The sequence below is a fragment of the Labeo rohita genome, chromosome 16 (genome assembly GCF_022985175.1).
Source record: "Labeo rohita strain BAU-BD-2019 chromosome 16, IGBB_LRoh.1.0, whole genome shotgun sequence".
Lineage (NCBI taxonomy): Eukaryota > Metazoa > Chordata > Actinopteri > Cypriniformes > Cyprinidae > Labeo > Labeo rohita.
This window is the reverse complement of record NC_066884.1, coordinates 30,808,973-30,826,713: the sequence shown is the minus strand read 5'-3', so window position 1 is coordinate 30,826,713 and position 17,741 is coordinate 30,808,973. Positions and strand designations below refer to the sequence as shown.

The following is a 17,741-nucleotide window of genomic DNA, read 5'->3' as shown; positions in this document are numbered from 1 at the left end:
ACAAAAAAATGCTTTGTTGAAGGGAGTAACTTTAACTAGAAATCATTTAAAGTAACTAGAAACAATTGGATGGAACCACTGTCCATAATTTAAATGAGTTGTTTGAAACAAACCTCCTTATGTTAATAAAGTGAAACACATTTGGCCAGTTTTTAATAAACCAAAACATGTTCACTAAACTTAACCGGTTAAGTTACAGGGAAGTGAATAAATTGAGTTGGTTGGACATTACTATTTCACATAAATTCTTCCTCATTCAACTGTGTTGTCACAACACAAAGAGTTTGCATAGATTCAAAAAATTTCATTCATGTTCATCAAAAACAATTTGGTTGTGTGGAACCACTGTCCATAATTGAATTAAGTAGGTTTAAAGAATCATTTTTTTGAGTGTAGACTGATATTTTTCTGATGTTTAGACTCTATCAACAAGGGTTTATTAAAATATAAACAAATGGTTCAGTATATTAGTAACACATACATTCTCTAAGCATTTATATGTCACATCCATAATGCAAAATGTCACATCCAGAATGCTGGATTTGCCCATTATTAGAACTTATTATTAGGTTTATAAAGATGTTTGTGAATGACTAATAAATCATTTACACACGTATTTTAAATAGTTTTTGAGCAGTTATAACTGCATGAATAAAAATAGTTATTTTAATGCAAGAATGGAAGAGAGGGGCGGGGTGAGCAGTAGCTCATTAGCATTTAAAGGGACATGCACTAAAACGGGTCGCTATGGACAGAGCTGTTTTTGACAAGGTAAAAAGGGTGTTGTTTTACAATACCACTGAGAAATTTTACTAGGGTTGTGCAGATAGACGATAGTATCGTGTATCGACAATTGTTAGAGATATCGTCTGTTGCTGATGTCTTTGACGATAGCAAGACAATTATTATTATTATTATTATTATTATAATTACTACTACTACTACTACTACTACTACTACTATCTATAAAAAAGCTTTAGCCACATTGAAAAACTAACAGACTGTGTAGTTGAGATAAAAAAAACACTGGATGACAAGTAATTTCTTACCGCTAAATTCTGAAAAAACAGAGATGTTAATTATTGGACCTAAAACCTCTGCGTGTAATGAGTGTAAAACACTCTCTAATACTTGATGGCTGTTCTGTCAATTCTTTGTCATCAGTTAGGAACCTAGGTGTGCTATTTGATAGCAATCTTTCCCTTGAAAACCACATCTCTAGCATTTGCAAAACTGCTTTTTTTCCATCTCAAAAATATATCTAAATTACGACCTATGCTCTCAATGTCAAATGCTAAAACGTTAATTCATGCGTTTATGACCTCACGGTTAGATTATTGTAATGCTTTATTGGGTGGTTGTTCTGCACGCTTAATAAACAAACTCCAGCTGGTCCAAAATGCAGCAGCTAGAGTTCTTACTCGAATCAAAAATATGACCATATTAGCCCGGTTCTGTCAACACTGCACTGGCTCCCTATTAAACATCGTATAGATTTTAAAATCTTGCTAATTACTTATAAAGCCCTAAATGGTTTAGCTCCTCAGTACCTGAGCGAGCTCTTATCACATTATAGTCCCTCACATTCGCTGCATTCTCAAAACTCTGGCAATTTGATAATACCTAGAATATCAAAATCAACCGGGGGGCGGCAGATCATTTTCTTATTTAGCGTCCAAACTCTGGAACAATCTACCTAACACTGTTCAGGAAGCAGACACACTCTGTCAGTTTAAATCTAGATTAAAGACCCATCTCTTTAACCTGGCTTACACATAACACAGCAACATATTTCTATAATTCAAATCCGTTAAAGGATTGTTAGGCTGCATTAATTAGGTAAACCGGAACCAGGAACACTTCCCATAACACCTGATGTACTCAGTGCATATGGAAGAATGGCATCTACGCTAATATTAGTCTGTTTCTTTCTTATTCTGAGGTCACCTTAACCACCAGATCCAGCCCGTATCCAGATCAGATGGTCACTGCAGTCCCCCCGGATCCAGTCCGTACCCAGTCCAGACGGTGGATCGGCACCTAGAGACGACCTCTACAGCCCTGAATGTCAGCAGAGACCACATCGACTAGATGAGCCCCAGAGACGAATCCCCAGTGAAGACCTTGTCACCTAGACGGCTATTCTGTCACCGATGGAGTTTTGGTTCCTTGCCACTGTCACCTCTGGCTTGCTTAGATGGGGACACTTTTTCTTCAAACGATATCGTATACTATTTGAACTGAACTGAGCTAGATGATGACATCATTTCCAATGATGAACTGCCTTTACCTGAAAACTGACTGTTCACTGTTGCCCTTATGCATTACTGATGCAATATTTCCTATTTAACACTGTACAGCCACTTTGTCACAATTGTGTATTGTTAAAAGCGATATATAAATAATGGTGACTTGACTTGACTTGAAAAGAGGCCGGTATAAACACAGGCCAGTATAAACAAGCATTGACTAGAGTGGCCGTGATCAGCTCTGGTGGCATGTCGGAGCCGTAATGCGCCGCAGACGTGTGCAGTATAGGGGGCGAAAAACAACAAGCCTTGACTACTAGAGTGGCTGCGATCAGCTTCAGTGGCCACGTCAGAGCCGTAACGTTCCGCAAACATTTGCAGTGTAAATAAGGCTTAAGAGATTTATTTATCATACAGTATAGAAAGCTTCATTGATTATAAAGTGTTTTTTTTTTTTTTTTTAAGTGCATGAACTCGGACTAGCCTAGGCTAGTCAGTGATAATGTTCTTTGATAATTTAAATGTTCTTTGCTTGTTTTCCGTAGCTGCTTTTCGAATAACTAAGGAAATTTAAGCATTATAATTAGTAACTTACAATGTTTCTGTTCAACTGTTAAATACAAATTAAGTCATATTAAAAACATTAGGCTGCTTTTAGCCTTATGCTGGAGGTGGTAAACTTTCAGGCAATTAAACTAAGTAAATAATTAAATAAACAATATTGTGTATTGCGATCTCACAGGCTGATGATAGGACGATATGAAAATTGAACATATCACCCAACACTAAATTTTACTCCAAGTATGTTATAAACTTTCCATATCAACTTGTGGATGATGGGCATCCGATGACCGCTTTAAAGCCCTAGGAGAAGTAAGTCAGAAAATTTAGTCTCAGAATTAGAGGAATATTAAGATTAAATAGCATTTCAGTATGTTGGCTTTCTCAAGCCAACATAATATTATTAATTTTAAATGGTATATCAGTATGTTGACTTTCTCAAGCCAACATCATAATAACAATATTAAGTGTAAATTGTATAACAATATGTTAGCTTCCTTAAGCCAACATAATAATAATTAATATTATTATGTTGCATGTGAGGCTCAGGGAGGGGAGTGTCCTAGCACCCTCTATTGGCCAGCCACTCCTGCTATTCTGTAAACTCCTGTGTATGTTATGTGTATGTATATGTATGTGTTATAGGAATGTGCATCTCCATAACTGAGGCTGATGTAATACACATCTCAAAGCATAGCCAATGATACGATACATTCAAGTTACATATGAAGCAGCTACAGATGAGATACAATACGATTCAACCCTTATTACAATGCAGTACGATCCGATTCCAATTCGATTCAATGCAACATGATTCAGTGCAATACGATGCACTGGGAAAAAAGTTCAGCTTAGCAATTCAATATCGAATCCAAATACCGTATTCAGAAAGGAAATGACATGTACTACGGAACCCCTAAAGGAAATAAATAAGAGATGAAAGGAAAAAAAAAATACATGTCAGTACTTTCTTTCGCAATTATATCATTGGGTAATTATACTTTATATAAATTGCAGGCATCAGGGAGCTGCTATTAATATGCAGGGCATGTAAATCGCTTTTGAATGCACGCTTGCTTTTTACTTTAACTTATGTGATCACACGTACTCCATGTTTACTACAGAGTGGCAGTACTATATTAGAAATGATGAGCGATGCAAATGCCAACTTGTGTCCGATGCGTCAATTTAAAAAAGTGTGCATCGCATCGTTAACTTTTATGTCGATTCAACGATGCGAATTGGTGAATCTTAGCATTCCTAATGTGTATGTTTGTGTGCGTGTGTGCGTTTGTACGTTTGTACATCTGTGTGTGTATGTATGAGTGCAAGTGTTGGGGTAAAAAAAAAACAAAAAAAAAAAAAAAAAAATACACAAACAAATGAAAACCTCTAGAAATTACATAATAGGTATAACAATAGTAAAAACAACCAATAATCATGACACGACAGTAGCAGGCAGAAATAATATGCAAGCATCAATCCCTTTTGCTTTCACGTATTACTACCCACATTTTAATTTCAGCAAATCAGTTCAAGCGAAAACAGACAACGTAATATTAATGAACTGTATATTATACAGTACTGTGCAAAAGTTTTAGGCCACTAGTATTTTCACCAGCTAAAAAATGGTTTAAAGTAAGTTATTTCTATCTTTTGCTGTAGTGTGTCAGTGGAATGACATGAAGACACAGAACAAATTGAAACAGAGTAAATCCAGAAGAACTGTGGCAACGTCTTCAAGATGCTTCAAGAGACCTACCTGCAAAGCTACCTGAAAAATTTTGTGCAAGTGCACCTAAGGCAAAAGCTGCTGTAAACACAAATAATGGTCGCACCAAATGTTGATTTCATTTAGTTAATAGAAGGTAATTGATAAAGAAAATATATTTATGACAGCATCCTCATTTTACAGCATTTTTACACAAGTGCAAATCTACAACTGATCTACAACTAACTTTTAACAGTGCTGCAGCTTTGCAGGTAGGTTTCTTGAAGCATCCTGGAGACTTTGTCACAGTTCTTCTGGATTTAGTCTGTCTGTTTGTTCTGTTTCTTCATGTCAATCCAGACAGACTGGATGATGATGAGATCAGATCTCTGTGCAGAGCACTCGCTGTTGTCAGACTCCTTGTGCAAACAAAAATCTCACTAGATTATTACGATTAATAATAATCTGATATTTCCTACTGACACACTACAGCAAAAGACAGACTTTAACTGACCATTTTTTAGCTGATGAAAATACTAGTGGCCTAAGACTTTTGCATAGTACTGTACATGTACTGTATGTTCAGACTTTTAACTTACAAAATATAGCACTGAACCACAGTACTTTGGCTACTTGGCCAGACAAAACATGCTTCAGTAGATTGATGGAAAAATGGACAGGCAGATAGCTGGAATCATAAAAGGATGGACAAATACTGAATGATTAAGAAAAGTGTAAAAATAGTGACGCACCAGGACTCTGTTCTCCAACCTGTCTCCTTTGATCTCCAGTTTAACTCTCTTCTTAACTGCCAGCTTGATCTTTCTCCCCACTGCATCTTTAACACTCTCTGAGAAAAGAGATGGGCAGAATTAAAGATGAGTTAGAGTTTTCAGTGTTGTTAAAAGGATTTTTGCTATTAGCAAAAACAGTTTTTAACAGTATTATTTCAGAGATAATCACCAAAAATTAAAATTCTTTCATAATCAACCCACCCTCAAGTTGTTCCAAAGTCTTGAACATAAAAGATGATTTTTTTGAAGAATGTGGGTAACCAGAAAGTTGATGAACCCCACTGACTTCCATAGAATGGGGAAAAAATGCACATTCTTCAAAATATCTTATTTTGTGTTTGTTAACAGAAAGAAATTTATACAGGTTATGTAAATTATGACAGAATTTTTTATTTTGAGGTCAACTATCTGCTTAACCTTATTTGCTGATTTTCTCTAATACTAAACAAAAAAGAACACAGACCTTATTGTTTGCTGCCACAAATTTGAAAGTTTTAGCATAAATCTGACAAGAAAAAAAGAGAGAAATGGATGGGGGAAAAGCTAAATCACATTTATTTCATAATGAGCAGCAGTCCATGTCTCTGGCACAGTGTAGATTGTCCCTAGCTGTCACATTTATACCTAACTTCCATTGCTAATCAATTCCTTAAACCCTCATAGACTTCTGCTCATAGATGCCAGCTCTGGAATAATGTGAAATGTATTAGCATACAGTATTTGGAAAGGAAATCATGTACTACGAAAGATCCAAAGGGAATAGATGGAAGGAAAAATATATATTTCAGTGCTTTCTCTCACAGTTATATCATTGGGTAATTATACTGTAGTATAATAAATTGTGGGCATCAGGGAGCCGTTATTAATATGCAGGTCATTGAAACCACTTTTGAAATAATAATATTTATCAATATTTTTCCGAATATTTAAGCATTTTACCATAATTGGTTATCGGTTTTGTAATATCTGATTCACCGATAAACGCTGCCATCTTGTGGGTGATTCACTTGTTTAAAACACCCTAAATCATACTAACATTTACTATATAACCATTATTTCACTAATACACCTCTTTATGAAAATTAATTATTTATTATCTCTGCGAGCGATCGCAGTTTGAGTATAGTTCTGTGTAAACAGCGCTTTGTCAGAATCTAGAACGACAAAATATTAGTGATTCTGATATAACATACCAGTTCAGAAATGCAATAAAATATAATGTTTTGTTTGTTATATTCCAAAATATTTCAGAGAATATTATTCAATGAATTAACATTATCCAGTGAGCTATTCTTCACTCTTTATATTAAACAGCTTACAAACCTACACTTCTAAAAAACTGCTGGGTAGTATATATAAAACTGTAGTCTAAAATGAAGTTGATATGAGTCCTGTCCTTTAGTTATTTTCTCCATTTGAAAACATTAGACATTCTACATTTGTTTTGCTTAGTGTTGCAGCTAATGCATTTTATAAATAACATAAAAAAAGTTTTTATTGTTGTAATATGAAGATTAAGGAGGAAAAATCAAAGTGAAGTATAGACTTACTTCACTCAGTCAATTATTTACTTTATAACAGTAAATAAATATCGGTTCTGCATATCGGTTATCGGGCACATAAGCATGCAAATAATCGGTATCAGTATCGGTTATAAAAAAAATCAATATCAGTCGATCACTATTTTCGAGATTCGCAGTCACACAGAATGGCTGTAGGCCTACTTACTAGGTGTGACAAGACACTTATCCCACGAGACGAGACAAGATGAAACATGAGACTAGGTTCACGAGAACAAGACGAGACAAGATTTTTTTTACTTTTCTTAAGAAATCATCAATGATGAAATATATTGGGAAAATAGTCTTTTATTCAACTGAAAAAGACAAAAAGCTATAAAATGTAGGTGCATTTTGAACTTTATGAAATTAAACTTTTATTTTAATGAATTATATGCAGTAATAAACAACATTTAAACAAGAGCTTCACGATTCTGGATAACTTGAGAATCCCAGTTGTTTTTAATAAATTGGAGACCATGATTCTCCCACGATTCTGGAGAAAAAAAGATTAGAAAACTAAACAAAGTAACAATTTACTAGTGGTTCTGACAAACTGTTCATTGCTTAAGTCTTTTAAAAACATATTAATTTAAACAACAACAAAAAAATCATTTAATGAAGCAGTCAGTGTCTCACTTCATTAATCTCCTATTGACTATTGAAATCTCCTTAATGAATGATTCAATGACATACTTTTTTTAAATGGGCAGTTGTCGCCCCCTCCTGGCGGAAGAGGATAAGCGTTACAATACGTAAAAGTATTACAATACGAAAAGTGCCACGAGATCTCGTCACATCCCTACTACTTACCACATATTTTACAAGATTAGATGTTTGTCAGTGGTGTTCAGAAACTGCAAATCATTCTCTATCGTCCCATGTGGTAAGTGAGTATATATTATGTACTGTAATGTAACAGACTACTGCTAGGAAGAGGCTAACCATGTCCCTTTAGTGGCTCTGTAGAATGCGTTGCTCGTTTTCTGCCCCTTTCCGAATATTTCCCATAATAACAAAAGATCAATAATTAATATTTTTCCAAACACTTGCCCTTGCCAAAAATGGGGCAGAATGTTTTTTTTTTCTCCTTCATTTGCTGTTGCCATTTTGTTCCAACAACATCACGCTATTTTTATTTTTATTAGGATTAAATTTTTGAAATTTGTGCTTCGATGCAAATCGCTAGTAGACTGAATCACGATTCATATGTGGATCTAACCCCTGTCCACCCCCACCCCTACAAGGTCACTATGAAAGGTTGTTTTATAGAGATTAACTAGCTGAAGGTTATTAAAAAAATTCCAATATGAAACCTTCCAACTTCGATACAATTAACAGTACCACATTGATCTGCTCAAATACATGTGCACAAGGCACAAGCATGCATGAACAAAAAATTATAAGCCACATATTTATGCACATGCACACTGACACACAGAGACACAGAGTCAATTCAGGTGACAACCACTGCTGTATCATCAGATCAGAAAACAATGCCATTCCTTCTTCTGGGAGATCTCAGCACAATGTGTTTGGCTAGTAACACAGTGAGAGTACTCTCTCTTCCCCATTTCATTTTCCATGTTTTCCCAAGAAATTCTGCAAATTACTTCATTGTTTAACACAAAAGTTTGCATAGCTAATGAAGTCCCCATTCTGCTTTAAATCCTTAACATTTGGCTCTCTCTTCCCTTTGAGTACTGACTGTATCTGTGCTGAGACAATATCAAAAGCGAAGTAGTCACAAGTCAAAGAAAAACCTTTTACATGCTGTGGAGTATTACACTGACTAAAACATTTTCTTATACCCTGAAACAGGAGTACTTATTGAAAATTATGCACTCAGGTCAAAAATGCATTGTGGAGAACTTATAAAGGAGTTTATATTGTGCATCTGATTGTAGTGAAAAATCAAGACCAGACCTCAGAGTTTAGTCTCTAACTACAACCAAAAGTCAAGCTTTAGTAGCAAACATTCTTAAGATGAATTATGATACAAGTGGTCACATCCTGTTATATTGGCCGTAGCCAAGCTTCTTTTAATCATGCAATATGGCCATTTTGGGTTTAATTGCATCAGCCAATAACTAGCTTGCCTGTTAGCAGAAGTGGTCATTCAAGTTTACATTTAAATTTATTTAGTTTAGAAATTAGCAAGGAAATGCATCCAGCATAAAAAGTGCCAAACAGGCTGTGCAGATCAATCCGCTGTGGCAACCCCTGATAAAGGGAGCAAACCGAAGGAGAGAGAGTCTATAAATTAGCATATATCAGTCAAGCTCTCTATATAACATATTAGCCACTTATATATCTATACAGCTGCTATCATGAAATGTAGATAAATCATAGCTGCTATGAAATCCTGATAATGAGAGACCAGATTCCCAGAATATGTGAGCAGCCAATTTGACATTCAGCAACCTAGACCACATATTAATTTTGTGGTCTTCAACACTTCTGTTAATTCTCATTCTGGCTTTCTTTATGTTGGAACCAGTGTTGTATATTTATTTATATCCATTATTTGCATTAACTGCAACTAATTTCCAAACTGATTACAAGACTGTAATGATGTACTTTAGCCTACAATAAAAACAAACAAACAAACAAAAAAAACAATAGAGATTATATTTCCCATATAACATTAGATAACAGTAGTACATAAGAATAAGGCATATAAATGACTTTCACAAAACAAGCACTAAGAACAAACACACACCAAAAAAAAAAAAAAAGGAAGAAGATGATGATGATGATATTTACCAAGCAGTTCTTTCGGGACATCTGATATTTCCTGACTCATTTTGTGGGGTTTATGTCCAGTGTACCAGTGCAATGTGTGCACGAAGCAAAATCCAGATAGTTGTAGTTTGAAATATAAAACATAAATAATAACGTTGAAAATAATATATATCCCTGTTTGTTACATATCAGGTGCAGCCTCTGACACTTTGGTGACAATATTTCCCTGCCCCTGTTCTCTGGATACAATGTCTCGACGCATCTCCTTCAGATCAGCATGACGGTGAAAAAAAAATCACGCATGGAGGGAAATCGAGAGGTACGTAGAGTAAAATCCACTTATTGATGGGATCTGCAAGACTTGTCGGTTCACCTCGCGAGAATGCCAAGACTTCGGTCAAGCCCCTTACCACAAACAGGGACCTATTCAATTCGCCTAGATTTGCCCCTCCTATAGCCAACGCTCACTACATCCGCCCAGCCCAGGCACAAATCACAAAGCTTGACTACAGGATGAGCGTTTCATGGAGCAAAAGCGGCATCTGTTGTTCCATCTTGGAGTTACATATTGGCCGTGATTAAACGAGGTTATTCAAATGTTATGGTAAATTGGATTTTTTTTTTTTTGCATAAAACAATAAAATCGTTCGTTTTTTTTTTTAATATTGAAAGAAGAAACTTAAGAAAACGGCTCCTTTTTCGTTTTTTTTTTTTTTTTTTTTCCACTTTTTCCAGAAAAACGAAAAACAAGATTTCAGCTTGATTTTTAGTTTTTTCGTTCAGGGGTGGAAAAATTAATAAACATCTTAAATATTCAATTTCTACACATGGGCAGGAGTGAAACGCCCCTTTCCGCTGATTGGTCAGCCGAAGATCAAAACGTGCCGCCGTCAGTTCTTTGCGGTTTCGCGCATAGTCCTCCACTGTGCTGCAGTTAAAAGGATTATTAACGCTTTTTTTTTGCAACTAATCTTTTTCTCATCAAACAACAATAACTAATCGCCCGACACAACCCGTACCGAGGCAGAGCCTAGACAGGGCTTACTTCTGTGTAAACATAAATGAATTTATGCTTTGCATTATTTGGCAGGGTTTGATGGCTGTCATTAGCCTACCCTGGTCGCCCAGTAAGTTAAAAAAAAAAAAAAAGTAAATAAATGCTATGCATTGTCTTTGGTGTAGGCCTAACGTTCACACAAGAGCTGTCATTCTGACTATCTAACAACAGACATATTAAAATACATACTTATCTGAGGTTTATAAGGCGTTGTAGTTTATTAAAACACGCTGCCTTGTTTGCGGCACGAACTGCTGCGCATTTGCACACTGGACTGCAATGCAAGATTTTCATATAGGCTAACAACTTGCCATTTCGGTTTGTTTCTCACCAAGCCCTGCAGTATACCCTCAGAACCCTTTGATATAGGCCGTTTCTCAAACGGAAGGCTACATCCTCCGGAGGTCGCATTTGCAGGCTGCATACGTCATCAATCCTAGTTTATTTCAGTTAACTGAGTATTACTTTGTGAGTCATAAGCATATCATAACAATTTATGCTTCACTAAGAGAAATGGTCAAATTTATAACTGTTGATATTATAAATTAAGATCTTCTTTATGAGGTATGGAGCTTTTAAATGCGACCTCCGGAGGATGCAGCCTTCCGTTTGAGAAACAGCCATAGAGAATGTGAAGTTGATGTCACACCGTGTTGAGTTCTGGGAAACTGCTATGTTTATCTGCTATACTGGATCGCACTGCCTTTTCGCAGTTAGGGCAGTATTTAGATTTTCTGTCATGAGTGTGATAAAAGTCACCATTGTATGTCATTCATGCTGCATCGAGAACTGCAATAGTAACTCAGATCGTCGCTCTAAGAGAAAAATGCACAATGCAATATATATATATATATATATTCTTTTATGTGGATATTTTACACTTTATGTGGATATATGACAGCTGAAGCAACAGTGAGCGTCCGGCAGGTGACACCGTTTTCATGGTAATCGCAGATCAACACTGTAAACCAAATTCTATGTGTTCTATGTGTGTTGTTTGTTTGTCTTGTTGTGATTTATCTTTTTTGTGGTTTTTGTATTCAGTTGTTTTTTGATTTCATACCTGATCAGTGTCATTATTATTATGCTATATTTTCAGGTTGGATGAGGTTAAAGTGTTAAAAATAATTCATTTGAATATTAGAAGCCTTGTCCGCAAAATTGATTTACTTTGTGAGTGGATTGATTTAAATAAACCTGATATTGTCACACTCTCTGAGACATGGCTAAGTAGAGGTGTTTCAGACAGTGAGATAAATTTAACCAACTATGTTCTTCATAGATATGATAGGTGCTCCAGGGGTGGAGGTGTGGCTATATATGTTTCTATTGGTCTTGTATCTGAGTTGATTATACCCTCAGTTCATCCTTTATATTGTGAATGTATTTTAAGAGTATAACTATTGGAAGCATATACAGACCACCCTCTTCACCAGTGGAGTCATTTAATTGTCTGTTATCTACCATTAATTCTATTTTTGATAAAAACGAAATAATATTTCTTGGTGATTTCAACAAGAATTGGTTGGATAAATCATCTGATAAAGAAAAAAATATATTTAATAGTTTAAATCTTACACAGTTGATTACTCAGCCTACTAGAGTTACTGCTCGATCACAGTCCCTTCTTGATTGGATACTTGTTTCACATCCTAATAGATTTTTAAGGGCAGGTGTAATGTCTGACTGCTTTAGTGTTCACTCTATTATATTTTGTGTATGGAAAATTAAATTACCTAAATCCCCTTCTAGATTAATTAAAATCAGACAATATATATATATAAAAAATAATAATTTAAATGTATTTATTAATGATTTGATTTCTATAAATTGGGATAGATATTATTTAATTCCTGATGTACAAGATGCTTAGGATTTTTTTTATACAGAATTTATTAATGTTGTGGACAAGCATGCTCACTGGAAAACTATTAGGGTTAGGGGTAGTCATCTCCCTTGGATTAATTCTGAACTTCTTAGTCTCTTTAGGCAAAGGGATAAAGCATGGTCAGTATTTCGTCAGACAAAAGGTAATGCTGACTGGGAAATTTATAGACAGTTGAGAAATTTGAGTAAGACAAAAGTACGAAATGCAAAGTCTACTTATTATAAAGAAGGTCTTTCTCAGTATTTTAAGAACTCTAAATATTTTTGAAATAAAATTAAAAACTTATTCAGTATTTCAGATAAACATTCAATTAATCAAATTATAGATAATAATACAATATTACATGATTCTTTATCGATTGCTCAGTTATTTAATCAGCATTTTTCTTCCGTTTGTTCTACTTTAGTATCTGACTCTTATTTGAATACTGGTACTATTTATGATAACTTATCTTGAAGTAGTTCTTTTAAATTTAGGTTGATTTCACCTATCAAAGTTCAGGGTGCTACCATCACCATATCAATCTGGCTTTAGGTCCAATCATTCTACAACTACTGCACTGCTTAAGTTTACTAATGATGTGTTTTCAGCTGCTGATGATGGTAAACTCACAGGTGCAATTTTTCTTGATTTATCCAAAGCCTTTGATTTAGCTGATTGATATTTACTTTTAGATAAACTTCATGCTATTGGTTTACCTGAAAATGCAACTAGGTGGTTTAATTCATATTTGCATACTCACTAAAAAATGTTGGGTTAAAAATAACCCAACTAGTAACCCAACTATGAGTTGGTATAGCACCTTCCCATCTATGGGTTATTTTAAAATCCAGTTGGGTTAAAGTAACCCAACAGTTGAGTTAATTATTTAGATTAATTTACATCTTTTTTTTTTTTTTTTTTTTTTTTTAATAAAAATACATTATAACACTACTTTGTTTTCAAAAAAAAAGTTTGTTTATTTAAATATGCAAATATATTTTGAAATGTAATACAGTTTTAGTAAGTACAATAAATTCATACTGCAAATGTTTACAAAATAAGTGTACAAGAATATGTAAATATATTAAATTCAAAACACCAAATATGCACACACAACTGACATATTTTCAAGATGTACACTGAATTCAAAACCAACAAATGTGACTCTGGTCCACAAAACCTGTCATAAGGGTCAAGTTTTTTGTATTTAAATGTAAACATAATCTGAAAGCTCAATAAATAAGCTTTCTATTAATATGTGGTTTGTTCGGATAGAACAACTATTTGAAAATCTGGAATTTGAGTGTGCAAAAAAATCTAAATATTGAGAAAATTACCTTTAAAGTTGTCCAAATGAAGTTATTAGCAATACATATTACTAATAAGAAATTCAGTTTTGATATACTTATGGTAGGAAATTTACAAAATATCTTCATGGAACATGATCGTTACTTAATATTCTAATGATTTTTGGCATAAAAGAAAAATTGATAATTTTGACCCATACAATGCAATTTTGGCTATTTTTACAAATGTACCCATGATACTTATGACTGGTTTTGTTGTCCAGGGTCATAAATGTGTATCAGTTCATATTTATTTATATCAACACATACACAAATGTGCACAAATAAAACAAACATAACATACAAACCTTTATCAATAAAACAAAAATAAAAAATCATAAACACAAGTAATAATAATAACAATAAAACAAAGTAAATCTGCTGGCTGCTGGACTTGCTGATAATCAGTAACATAAGTTTTTACTGATCAATAAATACAAAGTTTCTAAGGAAGAGGTATATGTGTTGAAAGATCTCCTGGAATATTAAAGACAGTGTGCTGCAAATGGGTACAGAGGGCTTTGGGTAGTTGATGTCATACATGTAGAAATGTTTGAAACACAGATCCACTGCTTGTAGTAAGGTCTTCTGTTCCACTGCTTCACCGTTGAAAATGCTAAAACTTGGGAGGAGTTCTTGGAATTAGTGCAGCAATGCTGGTGTCATCCGGTAGCATAAAACTTCCTTCATTCACTCCTTCCTCTGTGATAAGATGAAGCAGAAGAAGAAACATTTTACAGATCAACTAGAAACATGTTTTCATAATTGTTGGAAAACCTACACTACTAATCAGAAGTTTTTGAACAGTAAGATTTTTAATGTTTTTTAAAGAATTCTTTTCTACTCACTAAGCCTGTATTTATTTGATCCAAAATACAGTAAAAGCAGTAATATTATGAAATATTTTTACTATTTTAAATAACTGCTTTTTATTTTAAAATTCAGCTTTGAAAAGACTGGACAATTACATTTTAAAATATATTCAAATAGAAAGCAGTTATTTTAAATGCCGATTTTGGATCAAATAAATGTAGGCTTATAGAGATGGGAATTCTTTAAAAACATTAAAAATCTTGCTGTCCAAAAACTTTTGACTGGTAGTGTATATGGATCACTGATATAAATAGTTTACTTACCTTGAAATGTTTCGATTCATTGGCATGTGGATGTTTAATGTATGAGATTCCACTGTTGTAGTTTTCCCTTCACTGAAGAACCCAATGTCTAAAAATAAGTATAAACACATTTAAAAAACATGCAAATCTGTCATAGCTTTATAAGAGAAATGGCTGTAATTAGAGGCTATTCTAATATATGCATAACAATATTCAACATAAATAAACCATAAAAACACTTAGTGTTATTACAATTAGTACTCGCTTTCCAAACAACTGACGCTTGCCCTGTTTTGAGCAGCAGGCGTCGCCGTTGTGTCACGAACGATTGGAAGCAGTGAATCATTTTGCGAAGCGATTCGTTTAATTGATTCGTAACATTGAAAAGCTTCGTTTCTCCATCACGTCTATCTTTTGGGAAAATTTGATTGTTTTTAGACTTTTCTAAACAGAGAATTCGCCGAATTTGAGTGCATCTCTCTGAGCTGCCGCTGAGCTAACCTTACATGCTGGACCGAAGTTGAATGATCCGTGTGGAGCGGTTCAAATGAACACCAATGTCTCATTTAGCATTAGCCATTTCCCATATATAAAGTTCAATGTGATAATCATTAGTGCGACCAAACAAACTGTAGTCAGAAACCGTACGTCTAGAACCCTTCATCAGCTGTAAAATAATACTAAACCTGTAGTAATGGTAGACAGTGATTTCAGTAACATAAGTAGCCCTATATACATTTCACCATACATTATTAATGTTAGGTTACTGTAATACATCTCTAAACACTTTTACTACTTTCTGCTAATTTTTATTTACTTTATTACTGCTAGCGACCTAACTGGGACAGCTAAGTTAACGTTAAGTTATTCATTTACAGTCGAGCTCATTCTCCGCAGTAACGTTACAATACACTGACTAAAGGAAACTACAACTTCGTTAAAAAACAAACATACAACAACAAAAGTTCAATTTTGAAGTGGATTTCACGTTCTTCGTATAAGTATAATGTTATAAGAGTTATCAAAACCCTATTACTCATCTCATACTGATGCAGCAGCTTCTTCTGTTGTCAGTCACCGTCGTCCGTTAAAATTTGAACTGTCGCCGCGGGAACCAGTTTGGCCCAACGCTGGGTTATTATTAAAAACAACCCAACGATGTTTAAAAAATATCCCAACGTTTTAGAAAATAACCCAACATAGTGACCCAATATGTGTAACCCATCTATTGGGTTAAAAAAATAACCCATCTATTTTTACTGTGTAATAGAAAACAGTGTGTAGTATTAAATGGGAGTAAATCAGATTTTTTGGTTCAACAAAGAGGCGTGCCCCAAGGTTCAATACTAGGACCACTTATTTTTTCTATTTATGTTAATAATTTACCATTAATTTCCAATAATTGTAAAGTTCAACTTTATGCCAATGATACCGGCATATATGTATCTAATTCTGATATTTTACAAATTCAGTTATCCCTTCAGTATGATTTTAATATTTCACAAGACTGGCTTTTGGACAATAAATTAGTACTTAATAAAACTAAGTCTTATATTATGATTTTTGGTTCTAAACAGAAACTTAAATCTAAAAGTAATTCTTGTGTTATATCATGTAAAGACGGTACTTCTTCGCATAAAGTTGATACTATTAAATACCTTGGAGTATGGCTTGATTCTGAACTTTCTTTTAAATCACATATTAATCATATTCTACGTAAAATTAATTTTGGAATTAGTACATTACATCGATCTAGATATTGTTTTTCATATAGTGTTCATAAGAAACTTGCTTCTCAACTTATACTTCCAATTTTTGATTATTCTGATGTTGTTTATCAATCTGCATCAAAATTAGATCTTAACACAGTATATAATAGACTTTGCAGATTTGTTTTGGGATGTTGTTTTTATACCCATCATTGTATAATGTATGATGCACTCCAGTGGCCATCTTTGCATACAAGACGACATATTCATTGGCTTCAGTTTCTTTTCAAATGTATTTATTTTTACTATCCTAGTTATTTACAACAATAACTTGTACCTTTTTCTTCAAATTATCAAGTTAGATATTCTGTTCAGACCTATTTCTTTGTTCCTCCTGTCAAAAAAACAATTGGTAAAAAAGCTTTTATGTTTAAAGCCCCTATTGACTGGAACAATTTACCTGCTTATATTCGAACTATTACATCATTTAAGATGTTTAAGAAAACTTTGTTTTCACAGTTTGCTTTGGTTTTGTACGTTACTATTGAAAATGGTACTGTTTTTTTTTTTTCTTTTTTTTTGTGTATTGGATCCACTGATCAGTGGTTTTGTTGTATATTCGTTACTAGCTTTTAATGGCTAGTTAATAATTTTGTGGTGCATTTTTTTTTCTTTATTATCGTTTGCGTTTAGTGTTGTTTAAAGATGTATCGTTAATGTGTGTTTTGTTTTGTTTTATGTTGTGATTGTATTGCATTGTGTTCTGGCACCCCCTCGAAAATGAGATGGTACATCTCAAGGGGTTAATCCTAATAATAAATACCTAAATACAATATTTAAGTTTAAAAAAATTGAATTATCATGCGAAGCGACAAAATAGCTTCTCTTCCCTGCAAACGATACAATAAAGAATGTGAATATTTAACTAAAAGGCAAAAATAAAAAGAAACATAAGCAGGTCTCCATATTCATTTAAGCATTTGTAGCAGAGGGCGATCCTCCCAAAATTCTCCGCAGCATGGTGT

General features: G+C 34.0%; 1 protein-coding gene across 1 annotated transcript in view; it reads right to left on the bottom strand.

The window, feature by feature from the left end:
- Positions 1–10,050, bottom strand: part of LOC127177872 (F-actin-uncapping protein LRRC16A) — a 426,319-nt gene extending 416,269 nt beyond the window's left edge. Inside the window, exons 1-2 of the mRNA XM_051130392.1 lie at positions 9,641–10,050; positions 5,274–5,371 (exon numbers count right to left, since the gene is read on the bottom strand). Of these exons, the coding sequence (XP_050986349.1) occupies positions 5,274–5,371; positions 9,641–9,680 (138 nt within the window). The 5' untranslated portion in view covers positions 9,681–10,050. The remainder of the gene's footprint in view (positions 1–5,273; positions 5,372–9,640) is intronic.
- Between the last annotated feature and the right edge of the window lie 7,691 nt (positions 10,051–17,741).